This window comes from Hippoglossus hippoglossus, chromosome 18 (genome assembly GCF_009819705.1).
Source record: "Hippoglossus hippoglossus isolate fHipHip1 chromosome 18, fHipHip1.pri, whole genome shotgun sequence".
Taxonomy (NCBI): Eukaryota; Metazoa; Chordata; class Actinopteri; order Pleuronectiformes; family Pleuronectidae; genus Hippoglossus; species Hippoglossus hippoglossus.
The window spans coordinates 13,978,745-14,001,138 of record NC_047168.1 but is presented as its reverse complement, the minus strand read 5'-3'; the positions used below and the strand labels follow the sequence as shown (position 1 = coordinate 14,001,138).

Genomic DNA, 22,394 nt, shown 5'->3' with positions numbered 1-22,394 from the left:
GATTCGTACATGGTTTTTTTAAAAAAACAAATGCTGAGGAACGCTGAGAAGAAAGCGTGTGAGGAAGTGAGAGTGGAGCTGAGACGTGACAGCAGCCGGGCAGCGGTGACTGATAACCTCTGAATGTGACCTCTGACCTCTGGCTTTCAGGGGTCAGGAGCGGATTTGGGGTTAAGTGTAAAATCCTTTTTCGCCGCAGGTTGTCAGTCGGCTTGTGACAGACGAGATATGATGGGATGTGTGTGGTTATCGGGGATTCACTCGTTTAAAAGCTGCTCAGACGGGAGGACTTGCTTCTTTTCTGTTTTATTTAATTAAACATTTCATGGTTTATGTCCGGTTGTGAGAAACAACAGCAAATAAGACAGTTTCATCTCTGGTGTTAAAATCTAGGAAACTTTAATGAGTAGTTTCTGCTGTTATGTGATGTTTTATGGATCCAAAGATGAATGAGTTAATAAAATAATCAGTATGTTGGAAAATAAACGTTAAATTTTAAAGCCTGATAATGAATTAAAAGCATTTAATAAACTCTTTAAACTCAAATGAATATATTTATAAAAATTACCTTTTTTTTATGGCAGAAAAATCTGAATTAGACCAAACAAGTCTTCAGTTTATGTTTGTTTCTTTGCTGTAACATTCATCTACAATATTTATTCGAGCATTTAACTTCCCTCTGTTATTTCCTCTAAGTCCTAGAAAACTAAACTCGTCTTTCTTCGTGGCCATGAGAAAACTCTGTTCCTCTTGAAACGACCTTTTAACCCTGAGAGATTTAATCAAAGAGAAACAAAGATGTGGACAGAGGGAGAAACTCATGGATGACAGACGTCTGTTGTTGTTGTTTTTCCTGATAAAGATAAAAAAACCTCTTGCTCTGTTTTAAGTGAAGTGAAGGACAAAGGTGACAGACGTCAAAATGCTCCGTCCTTACTTTCTCCACTTCTTTCCTCGTTTCTTAAACATACTCCAGACCGACAGCAAGAGAGAGATGATTGACAGGTGTCAGTGCGCTGTGTGTGTGTGGCGGTCGTGACCTTTGAACTCAGATGAGGAGTCAGTGATGAAGTGAGGGGGGGGGGGTGAGAGACGCCTGATGACGGACAGGCGTCAGAGGAAACAGCTTTTTTTTCATGGCGGCAGTGAGAAGCACTTTCCTGTCTTTCTTCCCATTGGTTGAAAAATGAAAATACCTGAGTAGTGATCTGTTGACAGTGAAGAAGATGAATGATGGATGGACGGATATTTAGAAAGAATGTCCCGGAGAGACAGACGGGTGCCATCGTGGCTGCGTTTCTTGATAAAAGTCTAATCCGCTCTCGTTGCTTTTAGCGACCTTTGACCCGGTCCCTGTCAGATTTAGAGAAGAGATGGACAGCTGGGAGAGCTGGGAGAGGAGTGGATGATGGGAGGATGATGGGAGGGAAAGAGAGTGAAGGTATGCCGGAGGAGAAGCAGTATGTATATTTTAATCAGGAAGATTTTTTAATAGTCATTTCTTTCCCAGTCTGTTTAGTCGATAAACGATCTTTGGTTCAGGGTGTTTGGTCACAAATGTCTTAGCGGAAACATTACATAATCACAACCTGTGTGTGTGTGTGTGTGTAAACATGATGAATTCTAGGTGACCCTGTCGTTTGGCCGTTACGAGCGGGAACACAGCGATTCCCTGACGTTCCTAAACAAATAAATCCTGCCCACAGCCGGAATAACCATTAACAAGTCTGCTAAACACCGAGGGGGAGGAAGAGAGGGAAAGAGAGGGAGAAGACGATAAGAGCGGCTGCAAGTATCGATACAGAGCGAAAGATTAGCAGATGTAAAACAGAAAAGGAAAGAGGAGGGATGGAGAGATGGATGATAAGATGAGGGGAGCAAGGGGGTAGGTACAGGTGGAACGATAGAAAGAATAGAGAGAGAGAGAGAAGTGAAGTCGAAACAGTAAGAGGTGGGAGAAGAGATGAAATGTCAAAAAGGGGGGAGTGAGAAAGGAGCGATGGGTTGAATGATAATAAGGAGAAGAGAGAGAGGGAGGAAGGAGGGATGGAGAGAAAAGGGAGGAGGAAGGAGGGATGGAGAGAGAGAAGCCCATTAGCGGAGGAGAAACCAGAGAAAACAAATGTGAGAAAAACACGTCACTTTGTTTTTCTGCTCGTCGAAGAATTAGAGGAAGCAATAATGTGTGTGTGTGTGTGCGTCTGTGCTGTGTGTGTGTGTGCGCGTGCATGTGCGTGTGCATGTGGAGACGGGAGCGATAGCACGGGGGAGGTCATGGCGAGGTGAGAGAGGGGGAGCGAGACGGAGAGAGAAGTTCAGCGAGAGGTGAAGAGAGAGACCTGCACTTTCTTTCTGTGTGTGTTTAGGGTGAAACGAGGGTCAGGTGTGTGTCTGTGTGTGCGCGTGTGTGTGTGTGTGCGCGTGCCAGGCGGACGTGCTGGCTCGCTTGTGCCTCGTTTTTCTTTTTTTTTTGGGAAAGCTTTTTCTTTGTTTCATCTTCTTCTTCTTCTTCTTCTTCTTCTCTTCCCATCAGTCCTATCTGCCCTCTCCTCCTCCTCTCTTCTTCTTCTCTTCTCCTAATGTTTGTACCCTCCACTCCTCCGCTCCTCCCTCCATCCAAATTTACCTACTGACCTCAAGTTCACCCAGAACTGTCTCCTCTTCTTCTCTCTTTTCCTCTCCTCTCCGTATCCTTTCTTTCTTCAACTCCATTCTTCTTAGTTTTTCTTTCTCCTCCCCTCCTCATCTCCTTTTCTTTTTCCTCCTTTTTCATCTCCCTTCATCCCCGTTTCCTCTCTCCTCTACACTACTTTTTCCTTCCTTATTTTATCTCATTAATTCTCAACTTTTCTTTCTCTTCACCTTTTTCTCTCCGCACACTTTCTCGTTTACTTCTCCTCTGTCCATCTATCTCCAGCACCCCCCCCCCCCGTCCTCTTTCATGTTTTTTCTCCCCTCTCCTTATCACATAGCATCTTCTCTCCGCGTTCTTCTCCTTCGCCTCATCCCTCTTTCCTTGTTTCACCTTAAGTCCGCAGTCTCACAGAAAGAAGACGCTGAAAACCCCTTATCTTACGTAAAGCATCTACGTTACTTAGCAACACGTAACGTCCCCGCCCACTGGCTAGTCCGGCTTGAACTTGGCTTGAAATTGTGTGGTGGAACCGACGTTATTGTTACCATGGCTACAGCCGATCAGGAAGTCTCTGGACTTTTCCAGCGCTGTCAGCCATCAATAAGAACAGAGCAGGACAGCTGACCAGTGAACGGAGGCCGGCAGCTGAGCTTCATGTTTAAATTATGAAGCTGTAAAGCAACTAAATATTTTCTTACTTAATTCCTACGACTTCACCTCGTCCTCCTTCTCTCCTTCAGTCTATTTGGTTTTCCGTTATCTCCGATACACAATAAAGGACGGAGGGGAAAAGGAAAGAGATGCGCTGAGCGTGATTCCAGAGTAAGGACGATGTGATCCGGTCCTAGATAGCAAACACACACACGCACACACAACATTTGTTTTCTGTTATCTGTGATACAAAAGAACGAGAGAAGAAGAAGAGAAAGAGATATGACGAGCGAGCCGTTCCAACACAACATGCAAATCTCAGGGACAGCAGCTGCCTCTCTGTGTGTGGTGTGTGTGTGTGTGTGGTGTGTGTGTGTGTGTGTGTTGTGTGTGTGTGTGTGTGTGTGTGTGTGTTGTGTGTGTGTGTGTGTGTGTGTGTGTGAATGCAGCTCTTCAGGTTATTTACTCTTTAAAGGACATCGACGGTTTCTTCTGGCTTCACTTTCACGTTGTTTACTTCATCAGCTCAACTGTGTGTGTTCTCTCTTCTCATTTACCTAATTAACTGACTCATAACATCAAAGACCGATGACATTGGGCTTTTATAGCACTGTGTGTGTGTCTGTGTGTACCTGTTTGTGTGCCTGTACAGCCTGTATGTGTGTGTGTGTGTGTGTTTTTGTACTTCTTTATACGGGAGGATTAGCAGGTCAAACCTCGGCCTCGTGCGAGGGTGAACTCGGGGACAAAGGAGGGACAACGATACGAGCGGTGAATACAGAAGTGAATGGACCAGAGGGAGTTAGGGAGGGAGAAGAAAACAGCGATAGAGAGACGGTGGGAGTGGGAGGGAGGGATGGAAGAGAAGAGAAGATCAGGAACCGGTCGTCTCTTAAGTCTCCCTCCGCGGCCAGATTTAGAGGGGACACGGGTCGGGGACGTTAGAAAGTATTCAGGACACTTCCTGTTTTCCTGAGAGACTCTGACGAGGTGACTTCAGGTACAAGATCTGAACTCCTCACGTTGTTCAGGTTTGAACCAATCACAGTGAAGGAAACACAGAAAGATAAAAGAACAACTCATCATTCGCAAGGTTTAGTCTCAAGTTGTTTGTTCCATACTTTCATTTGATTGGGTTAGTTTCGGTTTCACGTTGTAATTTAGGGACTAAAGAATTCTGTCTGACATGCGTAACGCAATATTCTTACTGTCTTTTAAACTCGTAAAGCTTTTCTGTGTTTTATTTTAGTTTTATTTTCGTATGTAGCTTCATTTTTATTCTCCTCGGTTTTGTGAATTGAAGAAATGAAAACAAATTATATCTCTTTGTTCTTTTGTTAGACACTTGTACAGAAAAGTGCTAAATAAATGGATTTTAATAATATTATTATGGACGTAACGCAACACATCAATTTGATTGATATTCACGCGACAAACACATTTGTTCCAAATCCTCGAAGTTAAAGTTTCCCTCGTTTCTTTCTTCTTCTTCAAACTTCACTTCAAAATGTGCCACCTTCACCTCCGGCCCTCGTCTTCAAAACTTCCTGTTCGCTATCTCCGATCACTCGTCCATCCTCTGCCCTCGTTCTTATCTATCCATCTTCATCTGCCCTCACTTTACCCTCTCTCTCTCTCTCTCCCTCCATCTCTGCCCTCTCTTATTTTCTCTCTCTCTCTCCCACATGTGGTTTTGGTCTCCATCCCTCTGTACTGGGTCCCTCCCTCTCTCATCCCCTCGCTCACATATGGTTTCTCTCTCTGGATCTGTGTGTGTGGTGTGAGTGTTTGGTGTTACCCAGAGTTCACTGGGGCTCCTTGCTCGTGTGTGTGTGTGTGTGTGTGTGTTTTACAGACAGAGATAGAGAGACAGAAAGTGTGTATGTCTGCAGGCCGACGTGTTGTGTGTGTGTGTGTGTGTGTGTGCGTGTGCGTGTGTGTGTGTTAGGTGAGTTCAGCAGGGCTAGCAGCAGGTTATGCAACAGTTTCTAATGGGAGCCCATTTCGAGGAAGACTCAACCTTCCTCCGTCCTCCTTCTCTTCTTCTTTCTTTTTCTCCTCTGTTTGTTTTTGTATCTGAATGTAAAAATATTTTCAGCTGTAAAAAAAAAAACTAGAAATTCGATCCCTGAAGCGAATCAGACACTTGCACCATTAAACTAATTTGTTTCTTTTAGTTCTAAATTAAATTTGCAGCTTAAAAACATCGTGAAGTCAAAAGCAGTTTGTTGTGTAAACAGTAAATTAATCGAGCGTCTCAAGTGCAGAGTTACTCGTCTAATGTTTACATCTTTATGAAACCGCATTTAGCTCAAGTGTCACATCAGATACTCAACTTTAAACGCTTTTCAACACTTTATTAGTTTTCTTCAAGTTTAATATTCAAGTTCAAGGTTTGGGCTGAATTTTTATGTCAGAGAGCGACTCACAAAGACCAGATAAGGAGATGACAGCAAAGGTTTGTTTTCCAAGATGTTTAAACATAGTTTATTAATTAGTCAAACACGACTGTGTCATAGTTTAATATAGTCCCAGAACAACCAGCTTGTCATTGTGACTCATCAACATTTCTACATGTGTTTATGTTCTCACCACTGAACTGGATCATTTCAACCCCCAACAACCAGGATGTGTTTCTGAGAATAAACAGGAAACACAATGTTTTTCATTAAAACGTCTCTTCCTGTCTGTCTCTAGTTACTGGAGCTGTTCACCGAGTGGGACTGGTCCACGTATCTCGCTGACTACGGCAAATCCACCTGCAAATACCTGAGAGTGAACCCACACACTGCACTGGTCCTGCTGGAGAAGTGAGTCCTTCATCGCTTCTCTGCTGGAATCCGTTCAATCAGAGTTAATCTGATCTTCAGTGGCGTTAATAATCAAAGACACAAACTCCTGCAGCTCTTTTCTGTTTAGTATCTTTATAAATTTGCGATTATTTGGGCTTTGATTCAACAAAACAAGTCGTAAACAGACATTAAAAGACATTTAAATAAGTTTTAAAATGTTCCCAAATGTGGTTTGGGAACATTTTCCCTTTCGACATATAATTTAGAGTCTTACGTTTTATTCTAACTTTAATTCAGCTCAAATCTATGCAGCAGATAGACATGACGTTTGCTTTTTGAGAAACATGTAATGTCGTCCTTTTAATTCATTTAACATCAAAATAGCCGTTTCTATTTCCTCCTTCTTGATCTCACAAAGTTGTAAATTGGACATTTCTCTTGTTTGTGCCCAAACAATCAATCGAGTAACGAATCAGCAGATTAATCGATCACTCAAACTTTATTGTCTCACTCTCAACATCTTTCTTTACCTCCATCTCAGCTGATCTCTCCTGTTTGTCCTTAATGTTGTTTTTTATTAGGTCATTTAAACCGTGAGTATATTCTCTGACGTGTGTGTGTGGTGTGTGTAGTGATGAGCATGTGTGTGTGTATAAGAAAGAGAGATTTAATCTTCATTTTGTGTAGTTGTGTGTAAAATCACACGCACGTCCTGATGTTTATCACAGAGGCCGTTATCACTACAACAACTTACAGTTTATCAGTGTAGGGGCTGAGCTGCTGTAGAGATAAACACACACACACAGACACACACACTCCTATGATCCTCTGTGGAGCTCCAGGAGGGCCCAGTGGTCCCTCTGTGCCTCGGAGGAAGCACCCTGCTGGGGCTTGTCTGGTCTGCTGGGCCCCCTGAACTTCCTGGAGGTCCACAACAGTCCAGTGTTCTGCGACAAAACACACAAGCGCACACATGTTGAGACACACACACACTTGTTTAACAGGTGTCTTGAGCAGAAATGTGTGTTGAGACTGACTATGCTTGTTTTCCTGATGTGCATATTTCTGTACTAACTGCATTAAAACCCTGAGAAGATAAATCACAGTGTGAAACTAAAACATTCGGTTGTTTCCATCCTCTCATCCTCTCTTCTCCTCCTCCGTCTGCAGGATGAGGGAGACGAGCAGGAAGAACAACGTCTTCGCTCAGTTCAGGAAGACGGACAGAGGACCGACAGAAACTCATCGACACCGTCATCAAACAGCTACGCAACCTCATCGCACAGCACCACGCCTGATTGGACTGCAGGCCCCAACGCCTGATTGGCTGATTGAATCCATCGCTGCGCCGTATCAACCGTCTGTTCACCTTCACTTCCTGGGACTCCACTGGACGATCCGATTGGTTTGTTTAAGCCACTTTTTTTTCTGGAATCAGAATTTTCCAGTTTGTCTGAAGACGATGAAGAACCTCTCCTGATTCCTGGTGGTTTGTTTTCCGAGCGTCTCTTCACCCACAACATCTGTACACGTCTGTGATTTTGTTCTTAGTGTCAACAAATCACCACAAAAAGACCAAAGCCAGCGACGAGACGTTTGTTTGTCTCGGTCCTGCAGCGGTAAACACTCATCACAACACTTCACTTGTATCCATCCCCACTGAAATAGCACAATTTTTCCCTGTTCTGTGTAAAGTTTGTAAGTGACAAGGTGCTTAAGGTTAATTACCTCCGGCCTCATGGGGCACGTGTGAGTGAGTCAGTTTGTGGTACCTACTCGGGCCTCTATTCACCCCCCCCCCCCCCCCCCCCCCCCAACCCCCCCCCCCCCCCCCCCCCCCCCCAATAACAGTTATTGGTGTAAGTTCTGATGACAAAAACACATCTTTGGTTTCGGTCTTTCACTGGGATTGTTGACAGTATTTAAAAAACAACTCTGCTTATACGTAGATTTCAAATGATTAGCCGGTGGATTTTCTTCATGTGGGAAACAAACAGTTCAGTTAAGAATCGTATTTACATTAAATTCTAGATAAATTTACTTAAGTTTCTCATTTAAAGTATTAATTACAAAATTTTTCCAGTTTGCCGGATGCCATCGAGCCTCGTTGTTACTGAGAAATTTGTGAAGTCCGATAATCGCGGAAACCTGCGTCGGTTTAGTCGGTTTGTCACGTGTAGTGATTGTGCAGCTGTGCGAGATAATCTTTGTGGGTTTTTGCAGAAAACTCGTATTTTTTGGAGGTTTTATTTTCGATTCAGAAGCCTCAAACTATAACGTTGATATTACCTTCCTCGGTTGCTCGCGGCCTTCCATGTCTTCCATATTGTATTTGAATGTACACCAGCGGGCGTCGTCCTTTTCGGTTGCGGCGTTTTAAAGCACTGAACTCGAGATCAGGTCTGGAAGAGAAAAAAAACAATTTCTCGTTGATCTGCGAACACTTGAATGGCCGCTCGGATCTGGCAACGTCATTCCCACATCGTCTGAGCCGTGGTGGGAATCGAACGGCGAAGTCGAGGGGGTGTTGCCTGAGCATTTATACTCATCTTGTAATCGACAGCTCGGTCTTAAAGAGGGGGATGGTGCCTCGATTTGGCAACCGCTCTAAAGTGAAAACTGTTTTGTTTGTCTTTGACTAGAAAGAGACTAATTTGTGTAAACACACGCAGTCATGTCTTCCATACGCAGAGCTGTGTGTAGTATGGCTACACAAACCTTTGTTTAGTTATTATATTCACACTATTTTTGGAGCTACATTGGATCTTCGTGTTGCCTTTTTTTCTTGAACTCGGTGCAATAGCAGCAATGGAAACTGCAGGATTTTGTGTGTGTTAATCGTTGGGCTTTAAAAAGGGATTCAAACTTAAAACTCCCTTCTGCCTTGTTCTTCCTGTTTCCACGACGGTGGATCTTTTGATCAACTGCGATATGTGTGTGTCCATCTGTGAAATCAACTGTATGCTGATGTGTGCGTTTGCTCAGCTGTGCGTCATTTTTAGGTGTTTGGGTTCGGTCACACATACACAATGTTTTAGCGGTGAACCGTCGCCTCTCGTCCAATCGGTGGAAGGAGGAAAGATTTGCTTCCTGCTTTGTGATTCTGGTGAATTTTGACTTGAGATATTCACGTGTGTGTCACCGTGCTGTTAATAAGGGAACGGGGCAGTCGCTGTTCAATGTGCCTTTGCTGTGTTCTGTTTTGTTTTCCTGCCAATCACGCAGCAGCTCTGTGGCGTTTGGACACAGTTACTGAACATCCACACTACACGTACAACAACAAGGGATTACTGGAGCTTTCAGCCACACGTGTGGATCTGATCGCTCCAGTTGTTTAGGTTGTAGAATTTTCGACAAATATAATTCTTTACATTTATTAGTAATACTCCAGTCCTTTGCTCGAGGGCACCATGGCAACGACCCTCAGTTACTGATGCTATGTTCTGTATTTTGTAAGTGTAAATCTTTGAGACGGAAGCACTGTAAACGAAGCTGTTGCATTAAACCACTAACACATGGAACTAAAGTAAAGTACTAACGCATTTGCAAAAAAAATGGCAACGGAAAAATATGGAATAAATGTTGAATAATTTGTCACGACTGTTTCTTGATGTGGTTTCTCTGTAACTAATCCATGTTTAAGTTCACACGCCAGCAAAATACAGAGAGTGATCAGAGACAGTTTGATTCTACTGCTTCTGTGACCTTTGGCCTCTCAGACAGCGTGGGTGTCGGCTGTGAAGCACGTGATTAACGACTGTGTGTTGGCGCTGCAGGTGGGAGTTGTGTGTTCAGTGAAGGGTAGCGATCCAAAGCAACACAACCTCTCTCCATGCTGCAGGTTTCCTCGGCTGATACAGGAGCAGTGGAGCGATCTTAACGTCAGGATGCCGCACTCTCCATTTGCTGCTTTATTAATCATTCAATTAACTTTTGTAAATTCCCGCTTCAGATTTCCAGTTTAAAATATTCATGCAGTCTTTCTTTTCCTCCTCCTGCTCTAACATCTTCCAGACAGAAGAAGCTTCAGCTAATGGACCAATCTGACTTGTGATTGGTCGAGTGTTGGACCTTAATGCCTCAACAGCACAAGATGGCGGCAAACGTCTCCAGGATATTGACGATCTGAAATACTCCCGTTCTAATTTTACATCAATCTGTTTGTTTGACATGTTTTCTTTTTTTGTCGTTCCTGGAAAAAGGTTTAAATAAAGGTCATTTTGAATCTGTTTCTCTACCGGCTCTGCCTACATGAAAAGCTCTCTCCTCCCACCAACTGAACTTTGTGCTCTGTCTTGATACAACAAGCATATTTAGCCTAAAAATCTCACCTGCCGCAGGTTTAACCTTCCAGCTCGTGTGTATGTAAAAAAAAAGTCATAGGTTTGCATGTCGTCCGAAAAGTGGTGGCTTAGGCTAACCTATGACGTTTTCATCATAGTTATAATAGAACCCTCACTTTATAAAAGGTGTATTTCTACTGTTGCGTCATTGTGAGATGCAGGCAGATGTTTGTAATATCATGAAGGTTGAGTTTGTACCTGTTCGTGTCGATAAAGTTTTCAACAGCATCGTCACTTCCTGGTTCTGGCCCGGTTTTGCATATCGTCCGGCTCCTGTGTGCGAGATAAAAGTTACAGAATTAGCGAGATATTTCTAAAAGTGGTAAAAAAGTCATAGGTTTGCGTGTCGTTCTAAAAGTGGTAAAAAAGTCATAGGTTTGCATGTCGTTCTAAAAGTGGTAAAAAAGTCATAGGTTTGCATGTCGTTCTAAAACTGGTAAAAAAGTCATAGGTTTGCATGTCGTTCTAAAACTGGTAAAAAAGTCACAGGTTTGCGTGTCGTTCTAAAAGTGGTAAAAAAGTCATAGGTTTGCATGTCGTTCTAAAACTGGTAAAAAAGTCACAGGTTTGCGTGTCGTTCTAAAAGTGGTAAAAAAGTCACAGGTTAGCGTGTCGTTCTAAAAGTGGTAAAAAAGTCATAGGTTTGCATGTCGTTCTAAAACTGGTAAAAAAGTCACAGGTTTGCGTGTCGTTCTAAAAGTGGTAAAAAAGTCATAGGTTTGCATGTCGTTCTAAAACTGGTAAAAAAGTCATAGGTTTGCGTGTCGTCCGAAAAGTGGTGGCTAAGGCTAACCTATGACGTTTTCATCATAGGTATAATAGAACCCTCACTTTATAAAAGGTGTATTTCTACTGTTGACTGATTGACACTTTAATTAAAACCAACAAATCTGTTAAAGTCTCTGTTGCGTCATTGTAAGTTACCGTCGGAGATGCAGGCAGATGTTTGTAATATCGTGAAGGTTGAGTTTGTACCTGTTCGTGTCGATAAAGTTTTCAACAGCATCGTCACTTCCTGGTTCTGGCCCGGTTTTGCATATCGTCCGGCTCCTGTGTGCGAGATAAAAGTTACAGAATTAGCGAGATATTTCTAAAAGTGGTAAAAAAGTCATAGGTTTGCGTGTCGTTCTAAAACTGGTAAAAAAGTCATAGGTTTGCATGTCGTTCTAAAAGTGGTAAAAAAGTCACAGGTTTGCGTGTCGTTCTAAAAGTGGTAAAAAAGTCATAGGTTTGCATGTCGTTCTAAAACTGGTAAAAAAGTCATAGGTTTGCATGTCGTTCTAAAACTGGTAAAAAAGTCATAGGTTTGCATGTCGTCCGAAAAATGGTAAAAAAGTCATAGGTTTGCGTGTCGTTCTAAAACTGGTAAAAAAGTTATAGGTTTGCATGTCGTTCTAAAACTGGTAAAAAAGTCATAGGTTTGCATGTCGTTCTAAAAGTGGTAAAAAAGTCATAGGTTTGCATGTCGTTCTAAAACTGGTAAAAAAGTCATAGGTTTGTATGTCGTTCTAAAAGTGGTAAAAAAGTCATAGGTTTGCGTGTCGTTCTAAAACTGGTAAAAAAAGTCATAGGTTTGCGTGTCGTCCGAAAACTGGTAAAAAAGTCACAGGTTTGCGTGTCGTTCTAAAACTGGTAAAAAAGTCATAGGTTTGCATGTCGTTCTAAAACTGGTAAAAAAGTCATAGGTTTGCATGTCGTTCTAAAACTGGTAAAAAAGTCACAGGTTTGCGTGTCGTCCGAAAACTGGTAAAAAAGTCATAGGTTTGCATGTCGTTCTAAAACTGGTAAAAAAGTCATAGGTTTGCGTGTCGTCCGAAAAGTGGTGGCTAAGGCTAACCTATGACGTTTTCATCATAGGTATAATAGAACCCTCACTTTATAAAAGGTGTATTTCTACTGTTGACTGACTGACACTTTAATTAAAACCAACAAATCTGTTAAAGTCTCTGTTGCGTCATTGTAAGTTACCGTCGGAGATGCAGGCAGATGTTTGTAATATCGTGAAGGTTGAGTTCGTACCTGTTCGTGTCGATAAAGTTTTCAACAGCATCGTCACTTCCTGGTTCTGGCCCGGTTTTGCATATCGTCCGGCTCCTGTGTGCGAGATAAAAGTTACAGAATTAGCGAGATATTTCTAAAAGTGGTAAAAAAGTCATAGGTTTGCGTGTCGTTCTAAAACTGGTAAAAAAGTCATAGGTTTGCATGTCGTTCTAAAAGTGGTAAAAAAGTCACAGGTTTGCGTGTCGTTCTAAAAGTGGTAAAAAAGTCATAGGTTTGCATGTCGTTCTAAAAGTGGTAAAAAAGTCATAGGTTTGTATGTCGTCTAAAAGTGGTAAAAAAAGTCAATAGGTTTTGCATGTCGTTCTAAAACTGGTAAAAAAAGTCATAGGTTTGCATGTCGTTCTAAAACTGGTAAAAAAGTCCATAGGTTTGCATGTCGTCCGAAAACTGGTAAAAAAGTCATAGGTTTGCGTGTCGTTTCTAAAACTGGTAAAAAAGTTATAGGTTTGCGTGTCGTCCGAAAAACTGGTAAAAAAGTCATAGGTTTGCATGTCGTTCTAAACTGGTAAAAAAGTCATAGGTTTTGCATGTCGTTCTAAAGCTGGTAAAAAATGCACAGGGTTGCGTGTCGTTCTAAAAGTGGTAAAAAAGTCATAGGTTTGCATGTCGTTCTAAAAGTGGTAAAAAAAGTCATAGTTTGTATGTCGTTCTAAAAGTGGTAAAAAAAGTCATAGGTTTGCATGTCGTTCTAAAACTGGTAAAAAAGTCATAGGTTTGCATGTCGTTCTAAAACTGGTTAAAAAGTCATAGGTTTGCATGGCGTCCGAAAACTGGTAAAAAAGGTCATAGGTTTTGCGTGTCGTTCTAAAACTGGTAAAAAAAGTTATAGGTTTTGCGTGTCGTCCGAAAAACTGGTAAAAAGTCATAGGTTTGCATGTCGTTCTAAAACTGGTAAAAAAGTCATAGGTTTGCATGTCGTTCTAAAACTGGTAAAAAAGTCATAGGTTTGCAAGGGCATGTCGTTCTAAAAGTCGGTAAAAAAGTCATAGGGTTTGCATGTCGTTCTAAAACTGGTAAAAAAGTCATAGGTTTGTATGTCGTTCTAAAAGTGGTAAAAAAGTCATAGGTTTGCGTGTCGTTCTAAAACTGGTAAAAAAGTCATAGGTGTTGCGTGTCGTCCGAAAACTGGTAAAAAAGTCACAGGTTTGCGTGTCGTTCTAAAACTGGTAAAAAAGTCATAGGTTTGCGTGTCGTCCGAAAAGTGTGGCTAAGGCTAACCTATGACGTTTTCATCATAGGTATAATAGAACCCTCACTTATAAAAGGTGTATTTCTACTGTTGACTGACTGACACTTTAATTAAAACCAACAAATCTGTTAAAGTCTCTGTTGCGTCATTGTAAGTTACCGTCGGAGATGCAGGCAGATGTTTGTAATATCGTGAAGGTTGAGTTCGTACCTGTTCGTGTCGATAAAGTTTTCAACAGCATCGTGCACTTCCTGGTTCTGGCCCGGTTTTGCATATCGTCCGGCTCCTGTGTGCGAGATAAAGTTACAGAATTAGCGAGATACGAGATATCACAGCGTCAAACTTCTCTTCCTCCACAGACACGACGCCTGATGGAGGATAAGAAGACGAGGAGAGATTATAAAGTTATATTAGTCGCTCTAGAGAGAAAGATACTTTATTGATCCCGAGGGAAATGACGGACGCGTCAGTTTGTGTGAATGAAAATCTCGTTTAACTTTTATTCTAGTGAGTTTTTAAAAAAGCACAAACAGGTTGTGTAGTTTTAAATGTATTCATCAACACACACACACACACACAGTTCTAATGAAGACGGATGAGACAGCACACACTTCTCTCTACCTCCTGGTTATTGATGAGCCTGAGAGGTCAAAGGTTACAGAAACCACCAAAAGCTGTGTGTGTGGTGTGTGTGTGTGAGACTTTCACTTGCTCTCCTGTATCACTGCTTTCTAGATAAAAAGAAAAGGAAATTAATAATAAAATGAATCCATTTCCTGCACATTAGCTCTGATGTTATTGATTTAGACAGATTTAGACTTTGGCCGGTTTCCACACCTGTAATATAAAGCCCATACGGAAACATGGACATTAAAGCCAGTGAGTGACGTGTTGTCTTTTCTGAAACCAATCACAGCTCTGGATTATCAGGGCCCAGAGGAATTGAAGTTATGGGTTTGGTTTTCTTCTTCAAATTCCCAGCAGCACACGACACACCAGAAAATATGCCTTAAAGAAACTTGATGTGAAAGTGGAAATGTCCCCTGAGCTGCAGGACGACCACATTGTTCAATCTTAACGTCTCCCTGGATGCCTGTGGTCCGGCTCTTCACTTCTTCTCCTCCTCATCTCCCTCTCATGTCTATCTGTTCATCTCTTTTACAGTTCTTCATCCACAGTGAGTTTTACTAATATTCCCCAAAAATAGCTGCGGCCTGACCAGTGAATTCTTCTTCTTACTGAAAGACTACTGTGTGTGTGTGTAGCACTGCCAGTATTTTCCATTCCTTTGTTTGTTCCCAACCACATATGTAGAAAAGTGAATTATAATGAAGCCCATTATTAAGGCTTAGCAGAGACCTGATAGCTCTGTGTGTGTGTGTGTGTTTGCTGGATTTTTCCCCTGGTATTCACGGTGAATACAAAACATTTAAGTTCAGGCGGGCATTACTGTAATTGCCGTTTTAGATCTGATTCGATACAGACCTCTCTGGGGATGTTTTCGGAAATGTGTGTATGTGTGTGTGTGTGTGTGTGTGTGTGAGAGAGAGAGAGACGGTGAGAGAGTTATTCAGCTGGGAAACTGAGTATCGTTGTGACTTCTGGAAACAAGGCTGCACATATTCACTTTGTTTGTCATTCATTTGTTCAACTTAATCATTATTACACTTTTGCAGCTTGATTGAATTTGAGGGACGGTTGGGTCTTGGCGGGAGGGGGGGGGGGGGGGGGGGGGGGGGGGGGGGGGGGGGGGGGGGGGGGGGGGGGGGGGGGGGGGGGGGGTGAGCTCTACTGAAGCGAGAAGTTCTACACAGTTTATCAATTAACTGATCTGGATCCTCGCTGGGTGATTTCAGCCAAACAGGATTATTTTTCTCTACTTGAGGGTTAGGGTTAGAAATTAAAATATAAAACACCAACAACAGCCTCTTCAAAATCAAAAGTATTCTAGAAACACCTCGTGTTGAAGCCGCGTCGACTGTGCCCGTTGTTCAGATCGAGTATAACAGCGATCCCTGGACCTGGGACTTTTCTGGAAATGATTTTAAAAAAAACTACAGTAGATTAAACGCAATTATTTGAAAAGTCATGATGCAAAGAGTAAAATGGCCGTGGGGGGGTGGGGGGGATAATGTGTTTTGGACCGCAAGGGATTTTTATGTTGCTGTAACGCGTTGGGTTTCCCGAACGCAACCTGGCAACCCGAGCGACTCCCTGCAGGGAATCCAACGACTGCAGCTCATGGGACATTCAAGGAAACTATGGAAAATGGAAATGACCGGCAGCTGAAGAACGTGAACTTAAGTTAAGTTAAGAAGTTAATTACCTGATGATTTCAGATGTTTCGGAGGTCACAGTCTGGAGATGAATACACTCGACCTGCAAAGAAGACAAGAGAACAACGTAAAAAATCATATCTTCACGTGTATTTCTTTTAGTGCTTCATCGGCATCTTAGACTGTTTGTGTACTTCCTCCTGACCTCATCAGTTTCCTGTTTTTGTTATTACTGCGGGCGATGATGTCACGTAATGAGACCGAAACACAGCGAGGAGATGTAAACATTACAAGGTGAGTAGAAGAAGAAGCATGGTTATACAGAGCGCGCACACACACACACACACACACACACACACACACACACACACACACACTCATTGAGCCCAGATGTCTTTATTTGCCTCCGCATCAAATGCTGAAGCCAAAACACTCATAAAAGGGGATTTAACCCAAACACACACTCACACACCACTTCATTAACGAGCCACTGAATACACTCATACACAAACACGCTCCTATCATCATGACACACACACACACACACATTGCGTTGACCTACTGAACTGTGTTTTGCAGCTGATGGCAGTGTGTGTGTGTGTCATCATGGGGAAACTGGCGCTACATGTGTTATCTATAAACTCTGATTACACTGTGTGTGTGTTACAGAGTATTATGAGTGTTATGTACATGTGTAAACTCATGACGTTTGTGGGAAATGGGTTGTTAGACACACACATACACACACTGTGCCCCCCCTGTGCAGTGCAGAGTAATGGTTTTCGGGATGTGGTGTGTGTGTGTGTCAGCAGGTGCTCAGACGTTCTTTACGGAGAGCGTCGATGTGCAGCGGGGGGGGGGTCACAAGCTGTTTGGTGTCGCCCAGTAAAAAAGCCAGCCTGCGGTCAGACGCTGTGTCAGACTCGAACCCACGGCATCCGTCACACGGAGCGACCGAGGCACAACTGGAGTTTGGTGAAGTTCTTTTATGGCAAATTTATTCCTCGGTGCAGGAAAACACATGTTTGGGTATTTGCCAGATGTGGTGACGTCGGCCATTGTTACATGTTAGATATACATCTCACATCGTCAGGTCAACGTTCAGGTGTTTTATACTAAGTGGTGAAAAAAGTACATTTTATAGAGGAGCAACCGGACAAACAAATGATAGATCATAGATAATTTAGGTGATAATTCTAAAAGACAGTATTTTGATGAGGTGGACGTGTCGCAGTATGAAAAAACAAAAAATGGCGATAAACCCGTAAAACAATCAGTGGGGGGGGGGGGGAAGTACTCAACGTTTTACTTGAGAAACGTTTCTCAAACGCTCCGCAGGGACCAGTGATTGCGGCTACTTGGTGATGACGACGAGGACGACTGGTTCAGATTAGGAGAAGATATCTTTGTTGTTGAGAGACGCAGACGAGATTTAATCTGCCCTCGGTCAGCTGCTTTATTGTGAGAAATAAGCCCTGTGATGACGAAGAAGAAGAAGAAGAAGAAGAAGAAGAAGAGAGCAATGGCGCGTTTTAACTGACAAAGTAATGTGATAATGACGAGAACAAATGAGGCGTGCGGGGGAAAATGTGACGCCATTAAAAGAAGAGAATAAACAAAACGGAGCGAGGGGCTGAAAGTTTCTCTTGTACAGACGAGAGAAGAAGAAGAAGACTGATGGTCTCTTTTGTTTTTGTCTCCTTCTTAATCCTTTTTCAAGTTTTTACATCCATTCCTCTCACCCTCGTTCTTCCTTTGGAGTTACTCATGTTCTCTCAACGTATTGTGACAGTTTGAAGTGAACGTATAAAATAACACTCAAATCTGTCAGGTCGGGATTTCGGGGGGGATTTTTAGAGGAAGATTTGGGATTTCTTTGACGCGATCATTTCCCAATGCAGCACCTTTCTCTGGAATCACTGGGGATCTCTGAGCACGTCAACACGACCCAGTGCCTCCAGTTTCCTGCTTCTCAACTGGAGAACGTGCAATCTGCTTACAACACAGGAACCAGTCGATCACCCGTAGAGCTTGTTCCTGCGCCAGGGACCAAAAGTCCCTGAAATTCAATCAGGCTGCACCAAGTGTCACGAGACTCATCCATATCAGTCGGGTTTTGTGGTTGCCTTGTGTCTCTCTGATTTTCCAACAAGAACTATTAATGGTGTCATCACCCAGAGTTCTGGCCTGAGCCCGGTAATCCCCGTCCGGTAGTTTGAGGGAAAACTCATGATTCAGTCCACTTCCCTGAGACGGGCCGAGCTCAAGGTTCAAACTCGCAACCTCTCGTCCCAGAGAAGCAGAAAAACACGCAGCGACCAGCTCCTGCAGACGTGAGGCCGCGACTGGAAACACACAGTTTCGATCAAGCGAAGCTCTAATTAAGTTGTCGCACACCAGCCCTGGAGGAGCAACATAAAAAAAAACCACATCCTTGTTTACCCAGAAGTCTCCACCACAAGCCCCGATCAAGAAAATTGGAGGGGGGGGGAGAGCACTTTTGTACTTATTAGTTGAAGGAATCTCTGCATGAAATCCTGGACGGCTCCACCACAGTTAGTCAGTGACCTTGTGTCCTGTGGGCATCGAACGCAGCACAGATCCTCCTCTTACCCAATCTTTTCCCTCAGACTCGTCTTTAATCGCTCACATATGATAATAAGACGATTCAACTTTTCTCTCGCTAAGAACAACTTTTCTAAATTTTGTTTTTGGAAACTGTTTGAATGTTATATATATATATATATATATTTTTTTTTTTCAGGACTGTTGACGTCTTCTGAACTATTTCGGTTTGGATCCGCGACCAAAGGAAAGAAAAGCGCTCTCAGCCTCCGTCAATCCGATACTAAAGAGTTTATGAACAGTGAGAAACTTCATCAATGATCTGCGAATCCGGAAACAACGAGCTCCACGTGCTGATCGTCCGTCTCCGCCGTGAAAAATGAACCATTCGCCACATCTGTAACTACTGAGCCGACTTCATGTTTCTGTTTGTGTGTGTTCTCGCTCCACGGTGGCTTTCCTGTTGTTTTTCTTGTTGCCCTCTTCATCTCCGCCCTGCTGCTGCTCTTCTTCTTCATCGGTCCGTTACCGAGCATCTGCTGCGGCCCAGCTGTGCCACACGCAGCTCGCAGTCCGTTAATGGAGGCCATCTTAGAGCACGCACGGCGATAAAATTCTGGCGCAGCTTGTGATCGCGTTACGAAAGTTTTTATTGTTTTTAATAAAAGCCTGAAGTCTGATGATCGTCCTTTTTCCACGGTGAGAATCGTCAAAACCTAAAGTTCATCTTAATTTATCTTACAGAACAAACGTGTTATTGGGATGTAGCTTTGAGCTTCTGGCCCTCGAGCGCAAACGAGGAGCGGCCGACATCTTTCTTACTTCACCCTGAGATACTCTTTCCATTTTCAGAATAGGTTGTCTTCAAACTCCACCAGTCGGCCTTTATCCGACTGTTTGTTAACAAACGGAGTGGAGACACTTAAAGTGAAGGATCGATGAACTTCTCCCACCTCTGGTCTGTCGGGGGTTGATGAGATTATCCAACATATTCTGGCCTGAACCCACCGAACAACCGCCAAGCTTCCTTAAAGCCGTCCTAATTTGTAAATGGCTTGTTCTCCGTAGGTCCACAGATAATAACGACCCTCCGGCACGGACCGATCGCACAGGACGCCACTTTCAGTAAATTCCCTCCCCCTGATTTTGTTGTGGAGAAGCCGCAGATCTAAAAAAAGACGCAAACAACAGGCTGGTGACGCAAAAGTCTCAGTTCAGAGGAATGCTCTTGTATCAGGGAGGTTTTCTCCCTCAGCGGTCGTGGATGTGAATCACTGAGGATCACACAAAAACTACTCAGCAGATTCTCTACAAATGTTGGTGGGAAGATGAAACATGAGCCAAATAAAAACCTGTGGAACTTTATCACGTTTAATAAAACAGAATAAAATACAATTTAAAAAAAGGTGTGGACATATTTAAAGGGAAGGCTAAGAGTAGGGGTTAGTGTTTAAGATTTAGGCTGTAATCTTAAAGTTAAGGGTGAGGTTAAGGTGATAGTTAAGGGTTTAAGATAATTTTATATATTAGAGTGAAGGTAAGGGGTTAAGGTTAAGTGTAAGGGTTAGTTTATAGTTAAGTAGTAGTTATGGTTTAGAGTGAGTCTCCAGGAAATTAATGTAAGTCAGAGTAATGTCCTCTGACTTCATGAAGACGATGTTTGAGTGAGTGTGTGTGTGTGTGTGTGTGTGTGTGTGTGTTCACTTCCTCTGTCCCACTAAGCTCTAAAGCCTAAGCTAAACACCTCAGTCGTAAAAGGTCACCACAGGGTCGGAGGAAATTGAAATACGTTGGCAAGCAAAACTCACAACGCATCACACCCGTGCGCACACGCACACACACACACACACAGCTCAGGCAAACGGAGGTATGGAAGTGTGAGTGGTGTGTGTTTAGGTAGTGTTAAAAGCTTAAAATGGACATAGCAGAGGAATGTAAAGATAAGGCGTCTTTGCTTATACAAAGGGACACACACACACACACACACACACACACACACACACACACACACACACACACACACACACACACACACACACACACACACACACACACACGAGCTGCAGCTGTAATTATCTAACTTCGGCACATAACGGGGATAAGTGCGTCCAAATCTTTCTGTTCTTGACCTGGAATGAAAAACGCTGAAGTCTGACACATTATACAAGAGGTCGTGACCTTGTAATGGAGTGGATGAGGAGGATTTGGTCGTGTGTGTGTGTGTGTGTGTGTGTGTGTGTGTGTGATTGTCGCTCCCTCGCCTCGATCTGTTGGATCAGAGCGAACGTTTGTGAATCAGCTTCATCATCAAATCTACTTGCTGACGTTCTCTTTTCCTTCACTAAATATCCTCTGATTCACTTCTTAATTAAAACAACTTTTTGAATCTAAACCTTTTCAAATGAGTAACACTTTATTGACTCAAAGATCAAAATGATGATAAAACTACATAACAAACTTCAGATATGGATACAGAAACAAACATTTGTTTATATAAACTTACTGTGTATACAAGGTCATGTTTGTATATTGGATCATTTATTTATCTCACTTGACATGTTTAAAAATATTTATAAAATCAGTTTTCACAGAACAATGCTTTCTATTTTTGCCATTAACTCCTGTAGAGGACGTAAAGAAATAAAAGTAATACTATAAATTTGGTATCATTTTTTTGTATACATTTTCCTGCCTTGTATATTGTATATATCGGCAAACATGTTCCTTATGAAAATAGTTTGAGACCTAAAGTAAAAAACCTCAGTTAGAAGTTAAAGTGTTCTGAGTTCACCGGGTCCGAGCTGAGACGTAACAAACTGTGACGCTGTCCGTGGTGCTGACACGCCCTCCGCCGTCACCTTAAGTGAGTTTCTGTGTCGCCGGTTTGAAAACGCTGCGACGTCTCTTTCTGTTCCTGTCGCGTCTCGACAGTGAAACCCACTCGGAGGCGACGGGGACGTGAGAAGGCGTTCGGTGGCCGGTGAAACATTAGAGACGTGTCTGAGCAAAGCAGCGCGATGACAAACCTGCGTCTGTGACCTGATGAGGTTTATAAATATATTCGTTATCGTCAGAGTTTGTGATTCTGAGGCCGAGCGGAACGTTTACCTGCTTTTCTTTACATAATCTATGAGTCAGGTTTAGAAAAAAAACCGGCTCGTCTGTGGACAACATTGTTCTGTAAGGCTGTTTTTCTGGAGGATTTAACATGCACTGCATTAACACACAGTCTTTTCTGGACCGTAATCCATGAGTCACTTGTTTGTTTGCTGAGGTCACACATACCTCAAATATACACACACTTTCATAATAAACATGTTTGAGTCAGCTTGGGACTTTTCAGATGTTTGTTTGTTTGTCGGCAGGATTACGGTAAAAAAATACTTCATGGATTTTCCACAAAAACCTCTTTCGACACTGATTTTGGATCTTGATGAAAAATAATATTTAGAGACATATTTAGAAAACTGGTATCTGGGATGATTTGGTGCAGCTTGAATTCAGCTTGAATTCATTTAAAAAGGGACAGTTGGGCCTCGTCAGAGATACGACCTCTTACTGTGTATTTATACATCTACCCTATTTTCGCTGTTTCCTCTTTTGCTGTTGATTCCGTGTAATTTTCTTCAGTACTGTTAATCTGTGTGTGTGTTACCAGTTAGGCTCCTCCAGGCTACACAACATGTCATTGTACTTGTACTGTGACTAGAAAGATCTCTCGCCATTCCAGTTTTCAAGTTTTTACATAAGCAGGGACGACAAACTGCAAACTGCAGGTCCTGAGGAAGATCATGTTTTATGATGGAGAGCTCTGGAGCAGCAACTGAATGGATCCAGAGGTGAGATTGTTTTTCTGTTTGTCTACTGTGGAGTCAGATTCAC

The 22,394-nt window shown here is 42.7% G+C and overlaps 1 protein-coding gene across 1 annotated transcript in view; it reads left to right on the top strand.

The window, feature by feature from the left end:
• exoc6b (exocyst complex component 6B) overlaps window positions 1–17,855 on the top strand; it is a 76,543-nt gene extending 58,688 nt beyond the window's left edge. Inside the window, 4 exon segments of the mRNA XM_034568830.1 lie at window positions 5,984–6,096; window positions 7,249–7,306; window positions 7,308–7,473; window positions 17,837–17,855. Coding sequence (XP_034424721.1) covers window positions 5,984–6,096; window positions 7,249–7,306; window positions 7,308–7,376 — 240 coding nt within the window. The 3' untranslated portion in view covers window positions 7,377–7,473; window positions 17,837–17,855.
• The last annotated feature ends 4,539 nt before the right edge of the window (window positions 17,856–22,394 follow it).